At 44.4% G+C, this 23,276-nt stretch overlaps 1 protein-coding gene across 50 annotated transcripts in view; it reads left to right on the top strand.

Annotated features, from left to right (window-relative positions):
• DTNA (dystrobrevin alpha) overlaps nucleotides 1-23,276 on the top strand; it is a 194,544-nt gene that overhangs the window by 95,004 nt on the left and 76,264 nt on the right. For 47 of the 50 annotated variants that reach the window (XM_083518317.1, XM_083518281.1, XM_083518292.1 and 44 more), the window contains 2 exons: nucleotides 10,422-10,489; nucleotides 17,210-17,290. In XM_083518317.1, the coding sequence (XP_083374443.1) occupies nucleotides 10,422-10,489; nucleotides 17,210-17,290 (149 nt within the window). Of the gene's footprint in view, nucleotides 1-3,780; nucleotides 3,829-10,421; nucleotides 10,490-17,209; nucleotides 17,291-23,276 lie in introns of all 50 variants that reach the window. The other 3 variants (XM_083518279.1, XM_083518296.1, XM_083518310.1) reach the window with 1 other exon arrangement.

Raw genomic sequence — 23,276 nt, 5'->3', positions numbered from 1 at the left:
GGCTATATAAGCTCATGTCAGCTTTGGATTTGTTTTAGAAATACCTACTTTATCATCCCGAGAGAGCAGGATTTATAGGAATACATATTCCCCTTAATCTTTTCTAGCCTGTTGCCAACAATACTGAGCAAGAAAGGAAGGCTTTAGATGTGCATTTAATCAGTAGTGGGCCGTATGCTGGTGGCAGCACTCACCTGGCCTCCCAACAGCTGAGTCACTATCGCTTATCAGGAGGGGGAGGGGTAAGGGGGAGGGGAAATCAGTGGTGCAAATTCAAAGGCAGAGTCAATCCTTCTGTTATACTGGTGCATTATCACTGCACCAACTGCCTCCTCCCCTCTCCTTCCCAGACAGCAGAAGCAGCTCAGCTGTCAGAAGGTCACATGAGGGTTGCTGCCCCACCACTCTGTTACTGCATTCAGTTCCACCATATACCTATATGCACAGTAGTCTTCATCACAGTACAATACACATTATAACACAGGGAGAACCCATCTGGGTTAGACCAAAGATCCATTGAGGTCTAGCATTGTGTTCTCACTGTGACCAACCAGATGCCTATGGGAAGCCCACAAGGAGGACATGAGTACAACAACACTCTCCCAATTTGCATTCCCCAGCAACTGATACTGCCTCAAGTACTGGAGGCAATGCACGGACACCAGCGATTGGTCTAATAACCCTCTTTTAAAACAGTCCAGAGGATATGCCTTTGCCAACTTCAAGTAACACATTGAAAAGTATTATGCCACTGAAGAGAGAGACCTGTGTGGTTGTCATTGCTACTGCATTTTGCGGGCCATTGTTATAAATTGTGTTTTCTCTCTCACACACAAACAATTATGTATATGCTTAAACACCACCTGGGAAGTTACCATTGCATGTGTTCCCACAATGTGTCTGTTTTGCCACACTAGAGAAATATATACTTCACATGGGGGGGGGTTAATTTTAAGTTTCTTTTCATAGACTTCCGCAATTACCAGCATCATTCCCCATTTGCTTTCTTGGCCCAGCCAAATTCTGGAGGTTGTGCTGGGTGGGGGGTGAGCTCATCTGACTAGCAGGAGCAGGAAGCAGGTGTTCCAGTGAAGGACGCATACTTTTGATGGGAGGTAAGAAGCAATCGGTAGGGTTTGTTTCTTCAGTTCAAAGCATTATTTTATGGGCAAAAGCCACCCCAAGTGACTACGTAGCATGACTCCCACTGTGTGTTTTCAAAATGGGCTAAGAAAACAATGGGAATGATTATGTGAAGACACAGCATTACTTCCAGGAGCATTGTATGAAAAAAATATGACTGCCCCCTTTCCCTCATACAATGCTCCTGAAAAGAATCTCCTCACACTAATAAATTTTGGGTTATTAGAAATGTTCTTTTTCAACTGCACTTTGTACTGCCTACCATACCAATAATTTTTCAGAGTGGCCTTAGCAGGTGAGGGTATCAGAGAAGAATAGGGTCAGTCTCTAGTAGTGTGTTCTGGTTTCAGCTGTGTATTAGCACTGTTGGATGTTGAGCTTTATATACCATATATTTCCTTGGCGTCCTTGTATAAATAAATTTTATGTTTAATGATGCTGTACATCATTCTGCCCTTTGTGTTATTGTAAAATAATGATGAATAATGAATAATGTTGAATAATGAATAACAATTAATTGGAGTAAAAGTAATAAACTGAGTTCATTTTGGGGGGAAATTTAGCAACGTAACCAAAAAACCAAAAAAAACTCCAGTTAGTTTAATTTAGGTTTCCATCATTCTAATTTCTTTTTCTTTATTAATAATTACTATCGTATTGAAGATGCAAAGTTTTTACCAGCCTTATCTACCAGAACTATATATAGGTCACTGCTAAATTCCAGTTTAGTGGAGCAAGCTTTGCCCAAGGCCACCTCAGAGCAGAGAACCTAAAACTCCCTAATCTAGGGGCCAATAGTTTTGTGGGAAGCATGCAATTAGATCTGCCAGTTTAGTTTTCTTTTCCTAAAACTAGCTGCAAGGGGGATGGTGATTTGAACTGGGCCCATAGTAGGTGTATGAGAGGGTTAACCTTTTCTTCCAGCCACAGTTCCTAAGTGCCAATATCTTCCCCCACCCCTGAGCTATTGTTAAGACTCTGAGAGGAAAACATCCCCCTCATACTACCCTGAGGAACACACATATGAGGAGAAAATACAGATATGAAGAGAATACTACCCTGAGGAATTTTACTCATACTACCCCGAGGAACACACATATGAGGAGAAAATACACATATGAAGAGAAAATACAGGCTCTTCACCTTGAAGAGAATACCCTCACCCTAGACTCTCCTGGCCTGAGACATACCTCTCCTGACTTCCTCAGATTTAGAGCATGAGCCCTCAATAATACCTTCATCCCATCCACAGTTTAGAAATTTTGAGCCAACTGCAGTATTGACCTTGCCAGCCTGCATAAATCCTCATATGACCTCAGCTCTTGGCTCAGAAAGAAACTTCCAAAGCACAGACAGCTGGGCCTGCTAGAGACCTTTGTCTGCACCTAGCTTAACCTGCTTCACCTTTTTATTGCTTATGCTTTCCTCTATGAGCCCCAAGCTGCATCAGAACAGGTTAATATGGAGGTAAGGGGCATGACTACTGACCTATCTGACCATTTCATCCACCTCTTGGATCCTTATTTGTCTACTCCAGAACTTAACCACCTGCCTGTTTTGACCTCTTTGCATCCTGGCAGTGTCATGTATATTTTCCACTCCACTGCTAATAGCAGTGTGAGGTGACTTGCTTTGGAAAATCACCTTGAAGGGAAAGGGTTACTCAGACCTGTACTGAAAGCCCAATCCAAATCCCCCACTGCACTGCCGAGCAGAAGAAAAATAGCTCAGGAAATCAAAGTACACAATGTGTAGTTTGGCCCAAAGAAAGGAAGGGAGCCTATGGTCCTCCAGATATTGTTGGACCTTCAGTCCCCATCCATTCCAACCACTGTGACCAGTGGATGATGGGAGGAGCAGTCCAGCAATATCTGCAGACCAACTGGGTGCCCTAATGCAAAGTAGTTTTCACACAAACTTTTTGAAGAGGTCATAGTAGTCCTGGCACCCAAATTTTGGTTTCTTTCAGGCAAGTGACTCTTAACCTAGAAGGGACAGTGTGTGCAAACTGAGCATTGTGTCACACTGCTCTTGACCTCTGAAATATACTCAGAGTCGCAAAGTGATTTCATGCTCTTTATTCAGCTCATAGTGGTGAGGAGGAATGAATGAATGTCCCCTCACAGTATCTGCTTTATATACATTATTTACACAATGGGCTGCACATGATTGGCTAATTCCGGAATTCTACTGTAAGCCAATCAGGTTGTGGATTCACTTCTATCTGGAGCAGGATTGGGTGGTTCCTGCCAACCAATCATACTGCTGCATTGTTCTAGGACCAATCAGACTGCTGCATTCTGAATCCTATTGTTCTAGGACTAATCAGACTGCTGCAATTTGGATCCTATTGTTCTAGGACCAATCAGACTGCTTCAGTTTGGATCCTATTCAACTCAGTACATAACAACCTCCTTGAGAGTTCCAGTGAGCATAGATTATGTGAGGCCTCCTATAGACCTCACAAGTGCCTTATTGGGTTCTATGAGGGATATAAATGTAAGAAAATAAATAAATGATGTCAAATATGTTCTTGGTTAATTATTTTTGCATATTCCCTGTAATATGTTTCTAGCTCTATATTAATCATGGACAGCAAATTAAATGTCTGATCTATGCTGATGTATTTTTTATCAGCTAGATACCGAACAAGCTGGATTTTCTCAGGGGCGAAAAACAGCATAGGTTTGTATCAAAGTTGGCTTTATAATGAAGGAGTTTATATTAACCCGCTGTAGTAGAATATGTTGAGAAGATAAACCAGTATCATGTGATGAGCATAAAGAAGAGTTATTCAGTTAATTTAATGGCATATTCTAGGTCAGGAGTGGCTCGCTGTGTGAGGCAGAGCTGCAGCATAGCCCCCACCCCCAGCAGCAGTTCTTACTGATGTACCTGTACAACCCTGAGTCTGATGTAGCCCCATGCCTTCTGGTAAATGGCAGCAATGGTGCTGCTGAGAGGCTGTTGCTATGGCTCTGCCCCACTGGGTCAGCCACTCCTGTTCTAGGATGAAATGTTTAAAGTACAACTTAGCTCAACAAACACATAGGTAGGTGAGAAGAAGAAAGAGATTTAAAAATTGCATTAATTTAGCACTTTGTTTCCCTGCTTTGTATTGTGTTCCAACAGAATTCTGTGCAGAGCATTCGTTTTTATTAATATCAAATTATGAATCAGTAGCCACATACTAATTTTGACTGCTAGTCATCACTCAATTTTTTAAAAACTAGCTTTCTTCACAAGAAGTAGAAACTTGATGGTTAGATTTTCATTCAAACACAGTGCTCATTTATAAGTTAAACTTTTTAACTTTCTGAAACTGTATGTCCTCCTTTTTAAAAAATGTGTTTCCTAAGTGGTCAACATGATAGTACTGTGAGCTCTGTTAGTAAAGTCACTGCAAGAATCCATACTTCACCATCCAACCTCTTTGCATTGGAAGAACAAGGTGAGATTTGGAGGCCCTTTGCAGGAAGTTGGGGGCATGAGAAGGGCCGGTGGGAGGCTGGAAGCAGCTTTTGCCATCCATGGTCTAAGCCACTGCCATCTTCATCAAGGACCCTGTTCCCCAATACAGGGTAGGAATTGTGGCAGTGGAGTGGATGAAAAGTTCCAAGATTGGGAAATGGACTTGCACTCTGCTTCAATATAAGCCAGGGATTCCAGTCTGAGCTGTTGTAGTAGCCCACCAACCTTCTGACTCAAGCAGGTTTTCATAGAATTGTGGGAAGGGACCCAAAGGATCATCTAGTCTAGCTCCCTGCAAAGCAAGGGTCACAACTATAGAATCACTGACATGTGTGTTTTCCATTAACATTGGAGCTATGATCTGTAGCTCTGTCTACAGTGTTAAAGAGCAGTCTTAGAACTAATCACTATGGAGAAAAAATAATTTTTTGGTGTCTTCACCTCATTAATCTCTTCCGTGTGAGCTCTGTGAATGGAGTTTTTTAATTGCTCATTTTATTTGTTATTTAGTTGTCATGTTCGTTTGTCAGTCGCCTCCTGCAAATCTCTAGGCAACTGTCTCTAGGCAATGCACTACACGAGTATTAGACAAACATCAAAACACATCAAAACACAAAAACCACAGTTCACACTAACAATCTAGCCTACCATAGAAATAAATATCATCCCCAGGAAAAAAAATCAATTCAGCAATTAGAAAGAGCTAAAACACCCACACATAAGCTGAATCCATCTAATTGATGTTTGTGTGGCAGAGACTAATATTAAATAAAATTTAGCGAACATTAAAATATGGTAGAAGGATGCTAAAAGGCCTCAGAGAAGAGAAACGTCACTGCCTGGCCCCTAAAAGGCATTAGAGTGGGTGCCTGGTGGAGGACCGTGAAAATTTGTGTCCTGGGCTTTTTAAACATGTCTACCCATACACTATCTGAAATCAAAGGGGCACATTGGTTGCCAGATGTGAAGTATATTGGCATTGTTTTCAGCTCTTCTACCCACTAGTCAGTTATTTGAAGAACTGTTTCAGGCAGTTTTGTATTTTGTGGAGCAATGAGAAAACATTTTAATCTAATCATTGGCTCCCCCGTTATTATTATACAAATATCATATGTTTGGGCCAGAATTGCACCTTTACTTATTCTGCTGGTTATGATGGAAACTGTCAGCAGAGAGACAAGAAGTGGTGCCCCAGTCAAAACAATGTAATGATAATATTCTAATATACCACATTCCAGACTCTGAACCACCAAATTATTACAAGGCCAGCAATCCTACCCAACCTAATTCTGTCACTGATCACTTCTTTTAAAGTGAATTTGGTTTTAATCATGCCACCACTAGGCAGTTCAAGAGATCCTATTGACTAAGTAGGAGCTTAATGACATGTGAAGTGTTGCAGCCTGCCTTGTAGCCCTGCCTGGCCAAATCAGCAACATGAGAGAATGCAAAAGTCAACACGCATTGTCTTGAAGAAAAGCCTTTTGTCTTCATGATACTTCTTTCTCAGAACTTCATACTCCCTCTCCCTGCAGCTTCACTCTGGCTTTCTTTGGTAGATGTCATGTTTTCCCCTGACCTAGTCAAATGAAATGAAAAGAACCCTGAAGGCAAGGGAGATACAGAACCTTGAGCTGCTATCATATGTGCTTTTCCTGTTACACAGGACACATTGAGCAAGTACAACATTTAAAACTGGCCTTCCATGAAAGGGTATGAAATGTTGCTGCCATTATGATCAAATCTGCTTTAAAAAACCCCACCAAAACCCACACTTTTCCATTATCCTGAGAGTTACATTTCTAAATGCACCTCTGTGAACTTGGCATTTCTTACTCATATGGTCCAGGGCAGATGGATGTTGACATGTTTTGAAACACACAGAAAACAGGCAGGGCAAATAGCTATATTTCAAAACATTGAGCGTTTGGAAGTAAGAGTTACCATATTTCTCATAACAATGTTAGTTTGCTTTCTAATGATGTGCTGAGAACAGAGAACAGCAGTGGGACCTGCAAGTAATGGTGAGCATGTATTGCCCCTACACAGGAGTGTTCTTGCTCAGGTTTGCAGCAAGCTAACTAGACCTGCCTCCAGGATAAAAGTTATAAGGGGCTCATGCAGACCATCTCTTCTGCTCCCTGTCCCCAGTTTTGTGTGTTTGCTGACCAAAGCTCAACACATTTTGGGTTTTGAAGGCCCTGAACAGTTCTCATCGGGCTGATGGGGTGTCAACTTTTGAAATTGTTCTTTTTATTAATGTGTTGTGGTTCTCCATGCCTCTGGCTTCATCTGAGAAGGCTGGTATCTCCATCTTGTTTCTCAGCTACTACTTCGGTTCCAGTCCTGTTGGCACTCAGCCAACTGAGTTTGTTATTAGAGGGAATGATTACCAATATTACCTGTTTGTTGTTGTTTTTTAAAGTTATTTTTAGTTATTGAATATACTGTATCAGTATTCATGAACCATTAAGACCTATAATGAAAGGTAGCAGTAGTTCATGTAATGGGCAGTTTCAGTTACTTCTGGAGTATTTCTAGAGGTGTTTGTACAGCTGGCTGTTTGTCAATGTATGTGGATTAGGATTGCCATTTGACACGTCCTTCTTGATTTAGAATGGGATTTAGTGACTGCTACATTTTTATCATGTCATTTCTGTAAGCATAAGGGCAGAGTGAATGAATGCTGGTGGTTTCCTTTCTAGGTGGTCTCATAAGAACATAGCAAGAGTCCTTCTAGATCAGACCAAAGTTCTATGTAGTACAATATCCTGTTCTCATAGTGACTAGCCAGAGTCCTATGAGAAGCCTATACCAAGCAGAGCATGAGCACAACAGCACTTTCCCTTATATTCAGATGCACAGTACCTCTGGTGTTCAAGGAAGCACACAACAATCATGGCTAGTAACTTTTGACAGTCTCATCCTCCATTAATTTTCCTAACCTCATTTTAAAGGAGGCCATCACTGGCTCTTGTGGTAGCCAATTCCATGGTTTAACTACATGCTGTGTGAAGAAGTACTTCCTTTTGTCCATCTTGAATATTCCAATATTCAGCTTCATTGGACGACAACCTCCCCAGGGTCAAGTATTATTAGAGAGGGAGAAAAACTTATCTCTATCCAATTCCTTCTCACCATGCATACGTTTAGATGCCTTTGTCATTTCCTCACTTTCTCATCTTTTTTCCTAAACTAAAAAGCCCCAAGTGTTGTAACCTTTCCACATACAGGAATTGCTTAAGCGCATTGATCATGTGCCCCTTTTCTGAACTGTTCCCAGCTCTACTTGGTCCAAAGAGAATAGGCCTATTTACCAGTCCCAGTTTCAGATGCAGATCAGAGTCAATCAGAATTTTGCAGTGCAGTTTCGGGTTTAAGACATGTGCACAGAAATGCTTATTTTAAAGAAAATGCATGGAATACACAAAGAATGCATGTAAAAAGCGTATCAAATGTGTAGAATTTCAGTGTGACCTTCTGTAAAAGAAAAAAAAATACCTTAAAATGGGACATGATAAGACCTGTGATTGGGTACATGTGAATTTGACATAAAATAGTTTATACTGAAATAAAAATAAATGCTGCTTTTATTACCAGCAACACAAGTAGGTCAAAGCATTATTTTCAATCCCATCTTCAAATCTTACAGAATCTGTGGAAGAGTGTGTATAATGGAAAGAACCTGCTGGGATTGTCTCTATATTATTTTGATAGAAAAGATGAATCATGAAGATGAAATTTCCTTTTTTGTAAGATGTAGATGTTTGAAAAACAAGGCAAAACATGAGGAGTCAGTTACTGAGTTGTTATACTTGGTGTGGATTAACAGCTCTCCCCCCTCCCTCTCACAAAACCATAGGTAGTTCATCTACATGAGTGCAAACAAATGCTATAAGTGCATTGCAATTATAAGTAGCCTTAGGAAAGAGCAGGCAGCAATTTTATGATATTGCCAAAGATTAGTGCTGAAATGCTGAAATGTATAGCTGAGAAATACTGCCTGCTGGAGAAATGTTTTATTAGAAGAAATGTAACAAGGGATTCACGATGCAGCTGTAAATCCATTAAGGCAAGTAGGGCTCTGCAATAACCTTTCTCCATTTCAGCTATTAGCTTCAAGGATTGCTGAACTTGGTAACTTTGCAAATGTGGTTTCGCCCAACACAGTAACTTAACCTCCTCTTCACCAGCCTGTATTCAGGTCAGAAATAAGGAGACATGACTTCGCTAAAATGAGTACAGCATCATCTATTTTGTATCAGAATTTATTTTATCTGCAACAATCTGCTACTGGAAGGCATAAACATAAAAATGTTACATCCTTGATATCCTTCTGGAGTTTTTTTTCTAGATAAGATAGTTTCAAGAGCTGAAGCCAGCTGCAGTATAATTTTCTGTTCATGTTTTCTTAAGTCAAGCGGGAAACTTTTTTGGCTCTGTGAACCAGATCCTTACCAGAATTGACCTCATAGGTCCACCCAGCTGTCAGTCATGTGACATCATCATAATATCCTATGGATGACAGATGAGTGGCCCTGCCTGTTTGTCAAAATCCCTTGCTGGAGCAATGTTAAAATGAAGAGGAAGGTGCTTCAAAGACCAGTTTGGCAAACTGCTCCCTGAACCACTTCCTCTCTCCTTTAAAAGCCACTCCAAATGTGACTTCTTTGTGCAGCAATGGGGGTGAGAGGGAGTTTGCTTTCTTTCGCTATTGGCACCTTTTCCCAAGGAACAGGCACGTGCACTAAGAGCAAGCAAACCCAGTAGTTTTCATCTTCTTTTGGTTGTGTCCATCCGTTTCAATGAGAAGCAGGCATGTATACCAAATTGAGCAGGATTTAACAACCACCTGTCATTTGTTAAGTGGGGGTTAAATCCTTCTGGGAACAGGCACCTGCAAAAGAACATAAGCGATGTCAGCTAATTGAGAGGTTGCTGTGGTTTGCAGAAAATGACCTCACAGGCCAAATTGGACCCATTGGGTAGGCCAAGACTGGCCTTTGACCCAGAAGTTCCTCAACCCCTGTCTTAAGTCCATGTGGTCAGCAAATTTCAACATACAGTAATGTGTTCTGTCCAGTCATTCTTGCTATAATGGTCACCGCAAAGGAAGCTTGCCCCTTTTCATGTCTGTATGGTTTTCAAATTTCCTCACATTTTTATAATATAGTGGTACCTCAGGTTACGAACTTAATTCGTTCTGCACTTAACCTGAAACTGTTCTTTATCTGAGGCGTGCTTTCGCTAATGGGGCCTTCCACTGCCGGCGCACCACCAGCACGCGATTTCCGTTCTCATCCTGGGGCAAAGTTCTCAACCCAGGGTACTACTTCCAGATTAGTGGAGTTTGTAACCCGAAGTGTTTGTAACATGAAGCATTTGTAACCCGAGGTATCACTGTAGAAAAATTATTATCTGTTTAAAATAGACATCAACCCATGGTAAAAAGCCTCGTAGGGACAACTCAAATGCAGTATTTCACATTGACTGCCTGTGAAAAGGGTTTAGTAGTTCATCTTAAAACAAGAGGCACCCTGAGCAAAATGATGAAATGGTATGTTTAAAAGTTGGCACTGATACTTTCAAACAGAACCAAACATTATTCTTTGGAAGAGACAATGCTAGAAGAAAGGAGGTGCTTGAGGGCAAAATCTAAATCATACATTGTTGACAAAGATATCCCCAGTGTTCTTTGGATATATAACAGGGGGGGAAATAGTACACTGGAACATTTCAGACATTTTTGCAAATGTGTTCAGCTTACGAATGATTCTGAAGATATGTTTAATATTTTTGTTGTCTAGAATGATTGAAGACTGTGGGAAAAGAGGAACCACCATGGCAGAAAGGAGACAGCTGTTTGCAGAAATGCGTAAGTACTGTGGCATTCTTTCCCCCAGTAGATGAATTCTTTCTTGCAAAAGACCAGCAAGACAGAATGTAACTTTAGTAAATATTGCATGGATTTGTGCCTTGGGCAAATAGGCAGTTGTTCTGCAAAACAGTGGCTTTAAAGTGCTTTAAAAGTGCTTTTAGTGTGAGGCAAGTTGCAAGAATGTGTACTTAATTGACCTAATGCTGTCTTTTTGTAGTTCTGTGGATTATTTAAAAGCTGGTTTTCTACCATATCAGTTACTGCTAAGAGATCCAAGGTGAGGAGATTTGAGAGAGGGGGGAGGGAGAGGGCTTGGAGAGAAAAAGGAGTGTGAGCAATCGTAAGCACTGGCTCTCATTTACAGCATCAAATGTCAAGCATATTTGGTGATCCTCTTTACTGTGGATGCCCTGTACTTTTCAGGCCTAGACTGAAATCTTCCTAGCTTTACTAAAGTGTCTCGGTTTTCATTTTCTTAATTAGAGAATGTTAACACTGTCCTGATAAGAAATGCTTCCTGTCGCTGAGGAATGACAAGCGCCAACCCCTGGATGCAACTTTAATTTCAAATAAATATGCTGAGCATTGTCATCCTAGTGTGTAAACTGTTTTGTAAACCTTGTGTTTGTTTTTGTATCAGACATGTGAAGTTGATCAGGATTATTTCCATTTCACAAATGAGCAATTGAAGCAGAAAGATGTCAGAATATGTCAGAACCTAGCCCATATTTCCAGTGTGGAAGTCATATGCAGGTCTTTTCAAGTCAAAGCCAATAGTCTCTTCATTGTACTCACTTATATTAGGAGAAAAGTGAAGCTTTATCACTTTTTCTCCATTCAAAATGGTCTCTACCAGAGAGCATGAGGCAACCTTGGCTATATAGTTCAATCCAGCAGGTCTTTACAGAACCATGATGTATAAAACTGGATAATACAAGTTGGATTTAGGATGATTGCAAATGTTGGTGATTATAAACATGCATTAAAAAACTGCTTTCTAGTTAACCAAAGAAGCTCTCAAGAAGTAGAGAGCTTCAGAAGCTGAGATTCTTGATCAGCTGACTGCTAATCAAGAGGCTCTCCTCTTTTGCCAGATTAGATGCCAATATGTGGGTTGCTTTACAGAGTAAAGCTACCTTTACCTTCTAGGAACAAGGACCACAAGTAACTGAAGCTGACAGTACTATGCTTAAATAAATGTTGCAATGGGTTGGATCCAGACAAAGTTGGCTGAGGTTAGTTCTCATGTAAATTAATTGTGCTATTGAATTAAATGGGACCTAACTTCAACTAAAGGGAGGCAGGTGGCACTGTGGGTTAAACCACAGAGCCTAGGACTTGCCGATCAGAAGGTCAGCAAAGATAAAATGGCATTTCCGTGTGCTGCTCTGGTTCGCCAGAAGCAGCTTAGTCATGCTGGCCACATGACCTGGAAGCTGTATGCCGGCTCCCTCGGCCAAGAAAGCGAGATGAGCGCCGCAACCCCAGAGTCGGTCACGACTGGACGTAATGGTCAGGGGTCCCTTTACCTTTACCTTTAACTTCAACTAACTTACAGCTTGAAGCACATTTAGCTGAGGGTCTGTGTAAAGCTTGGTGTAAGCTAGAGCCGTGGTTCCCCATGGACCACATGAACATTGATTATGGTTTTGGTGGACCACTTAATGATTTCTCTGCCTGTTGTAGCAGTGTTAATGCTCTGTGCTAAATGCTGTATGGGTTTTGGTTGAATTCAAATTGTAATACAAAAAAAGAATTAAAAGAAGCAATAAAAATACTATTTGAAATCAATATTTAATGCGGACATGCCACCTGAGTGAACCTCATGGACCACTGGTGGATCATAGACCAGTGTTTCCCAACCTTTTTTGGGCAAAGGCACACTTGTTTGATGAAAAAAATCTCGAGGCACACCACCATTACAGCCCCGTGATGTCAGCGCACAGCGTCACGCCGGGAGGGACGCACAAAAGTGTAAGTTTCAATTTTTCCCCTCCCCCTTGCCGGGGAACCTCCAAGCTTTGGGGGTGGGGGGGGAGGAGGCAGCAAAGCGAGGGACTGAGGGACTCCTCAAACGACAAGGGTTGGGGAAGAAGAGAAAGGGCTATTCCGCTCCAGTCACGGGAGGGGAATATGTACTGGCCCAACTGGTGTGCGGTCTTCAGAAAGCGGGGTGCGGGAAGGAAGCCTAGGCTCGGGGTCCACCGACCTCGGCGGAGAAAGGCAACAACCGAAGCCTCCCGACGGTTTCGGGGGAGACGTTCAGAGCTTCCCTGGGAGTTTCTCAGCCTGCCTTTCGGAGGAAGAGGCGGAGGGGGCCTGGGGATGGCGGTGGCCTCGGCCTCGCCCTCCCTCCGTCCCTCTACCTTTGTAGTGGACGTGCAGGTTGTTCTGCGAGAGGCCGATGTAGCTGAATTTGTCCTTCGGGCTCCAGGAGCGCGGCAGCGGCGTCTCCTGCTCATCCACGGCCAGGTAGAGCCGCTTGAGGCGCTGCTTGAGCTCCTTCTCCTGCTCGTTCAGGGCCGGGTCGCCGCCGTGAGGGAAGGGCGCCGGGGCGCTGCTGCTGCCGCCGCCGCTCCCGGCAGGCATGGGCCCAGCTGAGGCGGCGGCGGCTGTTGTGGTGGTGGCGGCGATAGCGGGCGGAGGAGGGGGTGGCGGCGGGGCCGAGGTGGCCGGCGGGGGAGGCGGCGGCGGGTGGAGCAGGAGGGCGGCCGAGGCCGGTGAGGGAGTAGGGTTGCCCGGGGCTTGAGGAGCCATCGCTGGGAGTTGCTGCTGCTGTTGTTGCTGCTGCTGCCCGGACATGCCGGCCTCCTCCTCGTCGGCTGTCTCGCGCTCCTCCCTTTTGCGCGCGCTGCCCCGCCGCCGCCCCATTGGCCGGGTCCTGTCAGCTGATCCTGTGTTATTTCCTGTGTGTGTGTGTGAGGGGAGAATGGAGAGAGAAACCTCGGCACCACCACCGCGGAGCCGCCCCCGGCTCGACGCGGATCCTCGCCGCCGCCGCCCCGCCTCTCGCCGCCCGACTCGCCCGCCTCCCTCCCACGGCACACCAGGCAACGTCTCGCGGCACACTAGTGTGCCGCGGAACACCGGTTGGGAAACACTGTCATAGACCACAGTTTGGGAACTCTTGAGTTAGAAGAAGAGCTAGATCTACTCCTAATAGAATGTGAATGGATATGGGAAAAGGCAGCTTCCACTGTCTTTGACTTAGCAAGTTTCACACAGAGTTGGAAGAGACCCTGAGGATCATCTAGTCCAATGCCCTGCAGTGCAGGAATATGCAGCTGTCTCGTACAGGGATCAAACCTGTAACTTTGGTGTTATCAGCACCATGCTCTAAACCAACTGAGCTACCCAGGCTCTGCTAGAACACTGCTGCTTGAACCCTGACCAGTTGGGACTAACCCTGTTTCAGCAGAATGAGCTTAACTGAGTTTTAAGATGTGCTGCAGAAGTTACTGGTGAAGATAGTCCATGATGGCTGATCTTTCATTTCTGCAAAGAGGACACTCTTCAATCTGCCAACAATAGTCTCTTACGTTTTACACATCGCTGTTCCCCATTTGACGTACAAAGACAAGATTGTAATTGGCACGAAGGTCAAAGGCCATGAGGGGTTCTAATAAACAGCACACCTTCCATTGAGCTGGCACCTAATTAATAATAATAGGAGAGACAGATGTTTCCTGATACATACGTTGAAAAGTGAATGTATCCACTCTAAGTTGCTGCTGGCTTATGCTATCTATTAGAAATACAGTTCTGCTGAACACAAAACAGCAGCCAGCTCTTACAGTGTATTACTGTATTTTGTCTACAAACTGTTAATCATCATGGCACATGAAACCATTTTTTCTTTTTTAAAAAATTACATTGTTGCTTATTCATCTGATAACTTGCTTTTTGTTGTTCTTCAGCATCCAGATCGGAAGTCTTTCATTTGTAGAAAAAAATGTTGAGCGGTAGCCAAAATACAAATAACAATGATAACAAAACTACATTCATCTGGGACAGAAGCAAAAATCACAATCCTTTTTGTTTCTGGATGTATGCCAACAAAAGCTGCTTTTTTTACCATGGGTTTCTCATTCAGTAATACAATTCAGTGATAAGCAAACAGAATCATTAGGCAGAATCGGGTATCTGGCTGACAGATAAAGAGCAGAAGAGTTTGCTTGATGAAGCCAAAGGCCCACATGGTCCAGCATCCTGTCTCACAGTGGCCAGCCAGATGCCTGTGGGAAACCCACAAGCAGGACCTGAGGACAACAGCACTCTGCCTACCTGTGATTCGCACCAACTGACCAAAATGGTCAAAGGCCTGGAAACGATGCCTTATGAGGAACGACTAAGGGAGCTGGGCATGTTTAGCCTGGAGAAGAGGAGGTTAAGGGGTGATATGATAGCCATGTTCAAATATATAAAAGGATGTCACATAGAGGAGGGAGAAAGGTTGTTTTCTGCTGCTCCAGAGAAGCGGACACGGAGCAATGGATCCAAACTACAAGAAAGAAGATTCCACCTAAACATTAGGAAGAGCTTCCTGACAGTAAGAGCTGTTCGACAGTGGAATTTGCTGCCAAGGAGTGTGGTGGAGTCTCCTTCTTTGGAGGTCTTTAAGCAGAGGCTTGACAACCATATGTCAGGAGTGCTCTGATGGTGTTTCCTGCTTGGCAGGGGGTTGGACTCGATGGCCCTTATGGTCTCTTCCAACTCTATGATTCTATGATATTCGGAGGTATACTGACTCTTGACAGTGGAGGTGGAACATGGCCATCATGGCTAGTGTCTGTCAATAGCCTTGTCTCCCAAGAATTTGTCTAATCCTCTTTTAAAGCCATCCAAGTTGGTGGTCAACACCATGAGAGCAAGTTCCATAGTTTAACCATGTGCTGCATGAAGAAGTACTTTCTTTTATCTCCCCTGAATCTTCCAACATTCATCTTCAGTAGATGTCTACTAGTTCTGGTGTTACAAGAGTGTGAGAAAGACGTTTCTCTATTCATTTTCTCCATACCGTGGAGAACTTCCATCGTGTCACTTCTTACTCGCCTTTCCTCTAAACTAAATTGTCCCAAACACTGCAACCTTTCTTCACAGGGGAGTTGCTCCTGTGATGGAGGAACACTCAAGAGAAGCTTCTACCACCCACTTTCTTGCTGCCGGTGGGTCATACTCTGTGGTAGTTGTGGCTACCACCCTCCCACTTACTCTTGCAGCCCAGATGGGAGAGGAATGGATATATGACTCTTGATAGGAATAGGAATGTTTCTTTTAAAATAAAATAAAAAGAGGAAGGAGGAAAGTAAATTTGAGTATTGCGCTGTGTTTGTCACTTGAGCTGAGGGAAACACCTGGGACCACTAGAAGGGGTCTTCCAAGCAAAGTCTTAGTCCACCAAGGATAAACCATCTTGTGGGAAAATGAAAAACTTTGAGGATGAGACGGTAAATAGTTCAAGGGAACTTCTGGCAGGGACAGATGGCATTCAAGCAGCCAATTGGTAAAAGGATCTAGTTGAGAATGCTTGGCAGATGGAGAAGAGAAAGGAGAAAAGTAAGCAAAAGTGTAGTGAGCAGAACTGAGAGAGGGGAGAAATAATGGTGCTTCTTTCTTTCTTTTTTCTGATGTGGAAGCCTGATATTTCATGGCTGGACATATTTGCTTCCTGGGCTATAATCATAAAGCCAAAATAGAGGGGGCTTTTTCATTTTACCAATAATATTTACTTTTTAGATCCTTTGATAACTCTTTCAATTACTTATTGACACACAAACAGAACTTTCCCCTTGATTTGTCTCCAATCTCTTGTTATGATCTGTTCCCTGAAGTATCGTGATGTGCACATGCTGTGATCTTTTTCTCAGGAGAGTATCAATCAATCAATCAATCAATCAATCAATCAGAACTTGTTAAATGTCATTAGTGCATTCAGAATTTGTCCTGTCTTTTTTAGTTTTACAAAAGTTTTCTTGGAAAGGCTTCTTCCAAGGCCTTTGTGTTTTTGTAGGGTCATGCAAATCAGCTAAATATAACGCTTCCCAGCTTCATTCAGCTCGACTTTGCATATTTCCCCCACAGCTGCAATTGCTCAAACAGGCTGTCCAAAGTCTCCTCTCTCACATGCATATGCAAAGCAGCTTTATAAACAGCAACACTTTAAAAACTACTAAATTTGGCTTAATGAAAAGGTAGCAGAGGCCTACCTTTTGACTTTTAATTATCCAAATGGTTCCAGAAAGGTTGTTGCATGACCCTCCTTCCCATTTGCCCCATAATTTTTAAATTTTGTACTCCTACCTCCTCGTACAAATCTTTCACCTAAATATATGGTTTGCAGCTAAAATAGATTAGTAGTTTGCATGACTGATATCTTATTCTGAACTGATTCTCATCAGTTGTGGGTATTTGTTGTAAACTTCATAGTTAAAATATTAAAATTACACAGTGTTGTCCTAGAATTGGGGCACAGCCATTTTGTTTTTTAGCCTGTGGTTAGATCAGATTGTGTGTTTTTTCTGAATGACAGATACAGAAGGTTTATTCTTTATCCACTGCTAAACTATTTTTAACACTGCATTCTTCCCATTCTCTCTAGTTAGAAAAGACAGCCTTGAAAATGCTGAAGGGAACATTTCTTTGTTTTCTCTCTTTTGTCTGTGAGGTACATGCACAAATTGCAACTATCATAGCATATGCATAATTTTCTGCCACTAGGGGCTCAAGATCTGGATCGCATCCGTTTATCCACCTACAGAACAGCATGCAAGCTTAGATTTGTACAGAAGAAATGCAACTGTAAGTATGCCACTGGTTAATTCGAATTACCATCATTAATCTTATCTTCCACTTTAGAGTTGTGTTTGTTCCCCAGTTGAAATGCAAATAGGAATTTATTTTAATACGCAAGATGCTAATAAGAACACCTGGTTCTCCAGAAGAGCATGTTATTACACTACTGCTAATTATACTTTAAAGTTTAAATGTTTGCATGTGGATGAGGGTAAGAGAGAGTGGGTGGAGCTTTTTAAGCACATCTACTTTTCCGTTATCAAAATGATGAGATGAACTATAAAATAAATAAAATCTCCCCCCCCCTTTTTTTGTTTCTTTTCAACACGATTAGATTTGTTCATCTTACGTCTAAGATTACCTTGTGCAGCTGGGTGGAACTTATTTTAAGCATCTACAGTCCCAATAGATACTAATTTTTACCTTCAGAATTTTCATTATTAGAATGGAAAGCAAATTTTAAGTGGTAAATAGGTCATTATAACAAGCCATTCTTAAGAATGCTACATCCTCCTTATACCATTATTTACAGCTTTTATATAATATTTTGCATATTATAGGACCAAAACAGCTCCTGAAATAATTAACATGGCGTTGATGGCATCTGATTATTTTTGTATATGTATGGTGAGAGCCAGTGTGGTGTAGTGGTTAGCCTGCTGGATTAGGACTTGGAACGCCCAGGGTTGAAATCCCCATTCAGCCATGAAGCTCACTGGGTGACCTTGGGCCAGTTACTGTGTCTCAATCTAACCTACCTCACAGGGTTGTTGGGGGGATTAAATGAGGAGGGGGGAACCATGTGTGCCACCTTGAGTTTGTTGGGTGGAAAGATGGGATATAAATGTAGTTAATACATAAAATAAATTATGGCCACTATGCAGATCTGAAGAATGTGTCTCTGGGATTTGCTAGAAGGAAAGCTCCTATATTGACTCTGTTTCCCAAATGGAATATGAGAAGTTCCTAATAAGTAAGATTCCCTGCACTGCATACCCTGTACTTAATATTGGCATATGGCTGAATGCAGTGGTACCGTATTTTTCGCCCCATAAGACGCACCGGCCCATAAGACACACCTAGTTTTTTGGGGGGGAAATAAAGGAAAAAACTACACCAGGAGCTTGGGGCGTGCGGAGCTCAGCGCGCCCCAAGCTTCTGCGTGCCGGCAAGGTCTCCGCTAGCGTGGGAGAGCCGGGCGCCTCTCCCAGGGCTAGCGGACCCCTGCGCTAATCCAGAAGCTTGGGGCGAGCTGAGGTCAGCGCGCCCCAAGCTTCTGCGTGCCGGCAAGCAGTCTGCTAGCCCTGGGAGAGCCGCGGGGCTCTCCCAGGGCTAGCGGATCGCTGCGCTACACCAGGAGCTTGGGGCGTGCTGAGCTCAGCGCGCCCCAAGCTTCTAGGTGCGCGCAAGCAGTCCGCTAGCCTTGGGAGAGCCGCGGGGCTCTCCCAGGGCTAGCGGATCGCTGCGCTACACCAGGAGCTTGGGGCGTGCTGAGCTCAGCGTGCCCCAACCTTCTAGGTGCGCGCAAGCAGTCCGCTAGCCTTGGGAGAGCCGCGGGGCTCTCCCAGGGCTAGCGGACCCCTGCGCTACACCAGGAGCTTGGGGCGTGCTGAGCTCAGCGCGCCCCAAGCTTCTCGGTGCGCGCAAGCAGTCCGCTAGCCTTGGGAGAGCCGCGGGGCTCTCCCAGGGCTAGCGGATCGCTGCGCTACACCAGGAGCTTGGGGCGTGCTGAGCTCAGCGCGCCCCAAGCTTCTCGGTGCGCGCAAGCAGTCCGCTAGCCTTGGGAGAGCCGCGGGGCTCTCCCAGGGCTAGCGGATCGCTGCGCTACACCAGGAGCTTGGGGCGTGCGGAGCTCAGCGCGCCCCAAGCTTCTGCGTGCCGGCAAGGTCTCCGCTAGCGTGGGAGAGCCGGGCGCCTCTCCCAGGGCTAGCGGACCCCTGCGCTAATCCAGAAGCTTGGGGCGAGCTGAGGTCAGCGCGCCCCAAGCTTCTGCGTGCCGGCAAGCAGTCTGCTAGCCCTGGGAGAGCCGCGGGGCTCTCCCAGGGCTAGCGGATCGCTGCGCTACACCAGGAGCTTGGGGCGTGCTGAGCTCAGCGCGCCCCAAGCTTCTAGGTGCGCGCAAGCAGTCCGCTAGCCTTGGGAGAGCCGCGGGGCTCTCCCAGGGCTAGCGGATCGCTGCGCTACACCAGGAGCTTGGGGCGTGCTGAGCTCAGCGTGCCCCAACCTTCTAGGTGCGCGCAAGCAGTCCGCTAGCCTTGGGAGAGCCGCGGGGCTCTCCCAGGGCTAGCGGACCCCTGCGCTACACCAGGAGCTTGGGGCGTGCTGAGCTCAGCGCGCCCCAAGCTTCTCGGTGCGCGCAAGCAGTCCGCTAGCCTTGGGAGAGCCGCGGGGCTCTCCCAGGGCTAGCGGATCGCTGCGCTACACCAGGAGCTTGGGGCGTGCTGAGCTCAGCGCGCCCGAAGCTTCTAGGTGCGCGCAAGCAGTCCGCTGCCGCCCCAAGCCTCACGCACCCGGTGGGACCTCCTGCCGGGTGCACGAGGCTTGCAGACACTCGCCCGAAGCAGGTGGAGCCCTCCGGAGGGCTCCCCGTGCTTTGGGCGACAGGCTGCCGCCCCAAGCCTTGCGCACCCGGTGGGACCTCCTGCCGGGTGCGTGAGGCTTGCAGACACTCGCCCGAAGCAGGGGGAGCCCTCCAGAGGGCTCCCTGTGCTTCGGGCGACAGGCTGCCGCCCCAAGCCTCGCGCACCCGGTGGGACCTCCTGCCGGGTGCGCGAGGCTTGCAGACACTCGCCCGAAGCAGGGGGAGCCCTCCGGAGGGCTCCCCGTGCTTCGGGCGACAGGCTGCTGCCCCAAGCCTCGCGCACCCGGTGGGACCTCCTGCCGGGCGCGTGAGGCTTGCAGGCATTCGCCCCATAAGACGCACCCCGATTTCCCCTTCATTTTTGGAGGGGAAAAAGTGCGTCTTATGGGGCGAAAAATACGGTATTCTGCAAGCCTGCTTGCCTTATTTAAAAAAAAACAAAACAGAACTTATCTTTTTAGGTATTATTGGAAGATACAAAAAAGGGTGAAGCCAGCCAGCCTGCTTGCTTCATCAGAGCTGCTGAACTCAGTAAACCCCTTTGCTGTTGTCCTATACAGTGGTACCTCGGGTTACATATGCTTCAGGTTACAGACTCCTCTAACCCAGAAATAGTACCTTGGGTTAAGAACTTTGCTTCAGGATGAGAACAGAAATCGTGCTCCGGTGGCATGGCAGCAGCAGGAGGCCCCATTAGCTAAAGTGGTGCTTCAGGTTAAGAACAGTTTCAGGTTAAGAACAGACCTCCGGAATGAATTAAGTACTTAACCCGAGATACCACTGTACATGAGTGTAGCTGTACTGATCTGTTGTGTATTGGTTTAAGTAAATAGAACTACAACAATAGCCGATAGGAGGCAAATGGGGCAAGTCTGTCCTGCGATGTGTATCCATTTTAACAGGTTGCACGTGTATATCCAGCATCTAGGGTGGTTGTGTAATGGACAAGATGCCTTTATTAGTGAGTTGTTGCCAGTCAAGTACCTTCTGCCTTTCTCCAGACATGTCTCTGCCACATCTGTTGCTTTATACTGATGTAGTTACACTATATCCAATGATCATTCACAATAGTAATTAAACACTAGCTCAGTGCCCTGGTCTGCGTTGCCTCATCAGTAAATGCCACAATTTGCAATGTTTCTGTGTGGTCTGTGTTCTGGATTTTACAAGCTCATTTGCCAGTGAAAGAACTCATATCAATAATTATATAGAGAGTCCTATGGCCTGATTATGTACCTATTTTTTTGTAATGGGCTTTACATTTTCAGAACTTGACCCAGGACTGCAGCCCAAGTACTAACATATTCAGCTGTACTCCATTGCTTCAAAGCAATTTGAGGATTTTTTTATTCTCAGCAGGCAGCTAAAACACACACCGCTCCTTAGCTACTTCCTTTTACTAGACTATAACCACTTTAATAAATCCAGGTTCACCCACAACTTGTACTCCAACATATCGCCAAGATTCTAGAAGAGTATTCTCAGCACACTGCTGACAAATGCACAAAAGTTATCTGTCATAGGATTTGGTGATGGGTGGCTTTAAAAGAGCTTTTGACTGTTCATGAACACCTAGTAATTGCAGTGTGTGTGTGTGTGTGTGTGTGTGTGTGTGAAATATCACATTGCCTTACATTTTTCAGAAGGTAAATTTAAAATTCTTTGGTTTTCCAAAAGCAGTTTATATGCTTCCTTATCAATTAGACTTAGCAAGCCAAGTGGTCCAGCCACAAAAACAACAGCAAATTTGAATTCCTCACACCCAAAAACATATTTTAAAGACCACTCATTCAAGAAATCTGCAAAAATTAAGTTTCACCCCCTAAAATGACACACACCTTACTGGTTCAGTGTTATGTCTGAACCAGGGATCGTGGTTTGTTTTGCTCAGACAAACCAGAGCTAATAAGCCTTGACTTGACATCATAATTTGCTGTGAGCAAAACAAACCATAATGTCCAGTTGAAATGTACCACTAGGTCAATTATCAAATGCCAGTATGCCATGGTTAGTTGCTCCTGCACATCCAAGGAGATGAGCGAAGTGAGAGCCAATGTCAGCTAATACATTGGTATAAATATAACATGTATGGTTAACCTTTGGCCCTCCAGGTGTTGCTGAACTACAACTACCATCATCTCTGCCCATTGGCCATACTTGTTGAGGCTCATGGGAATTGTAGTTCAGCAAGATCTGGAATGCCAAAGTTCCCAACATGTGAAATATAACATATAATCTAGGAAATACACAATCATCACAATATAATTTTACTGCAGTATTTGAGCTTGGTCATGCAGCTTAGGTTTAATGGATAGGTAGTTGAAGCAAGCAGTAGATGCCATTCATGGTTATGGAAACACATGTCAAAACTTCAGTAGAGAACAGTTAGGGTTCAATAGTTTAGGTGCTAAGATAGCAGGATCATGAACAATAGAACTGAGTCGAAAATGGGAAGTGTCAGCTTCTATAGCCTGAAACACTGTATGAGCACCAGAAATCTGGATTTCCAGAATACCTTCTTCCTCAGCATAAAATGTTTCATTTGCTGAAAACTATGGCTTTTCGTATTTTATTACTTGTAGCAGTTATTAGGATGATGAAATCTCAAGCATACATATGATCTCTCTGTGGACCACAGCAGCGGAGGCAGAGCCTAACAACATACCATAATCAAAACTCCATTATACAATTAAACAGTACTGTACGGCTGGAAAACAACCGCCATCCTTGGTGGGCCTTACTCATTGTGCTGCATAGTTATTCTCCAGTGCTGGCTGTTGAAAAAGCAAGGCTGCTGATTTCCCTAGATCAGAATAAACAGTTGGCAGTTGAAAACCTTGGATTTAAAGCCAGGCTGATGATTCTAATATGGGGTTTAATTAGAGCTGACAAACCGGGAGTTCATATCCCTGATGGTTTTTAATTTGGCACCTTGGGGGTTTCAGTGTTGTTTTTCTCCTCTGTTCTCTTTTGAATGAAATACTTTTTGCTGTGTCTCATCAGGAGAACAATACAGCTGTTTTCATGGGGAATGGCGTAGTGTGATGACCGCGGAGGCGACCTTGTTAACTTCCACGCCTTCTCCAACTCTAATCCTTCTCTTCCTCATACTCTTCTGCTCAGTTCAAATAGTAGCTAGGCCTCAGAGGCATGTAGGCTAGTCAGCTTCAATTTCTTACATACCTCGGGGCCTCTTTCTCTTCTGCCTGTCACTTTATGTTAGCCTTGTGTCCCACCCTGTCTAATGAACAATAATTCACATCTGTAAATTAAATGCAAGTGCTATTAAAGATGTACTCACTTCAGATATTTTTAAACACATCGTGCTCTGGGCCAGCCTCACATCAGTGGCTATTATATCATCAAGCCAGCAGCAAAGGAACTAGAATCAGAGTGTTAGACTAGGATGCA

Source organism: Podarcis liolepis (assembly GCF_965112155.1).
Source record: "Podarcis liolepis genome assembly, chromosome: 8".
NCBI lineage: Eukaryota > Metazoa > Chordata > Lepidosauria > Squamata > Lacertidae > Podarcis > Podarcis liolepis.
This window is presented reverse-complemented; position numbering and strand designations above follow the sequence as displayed.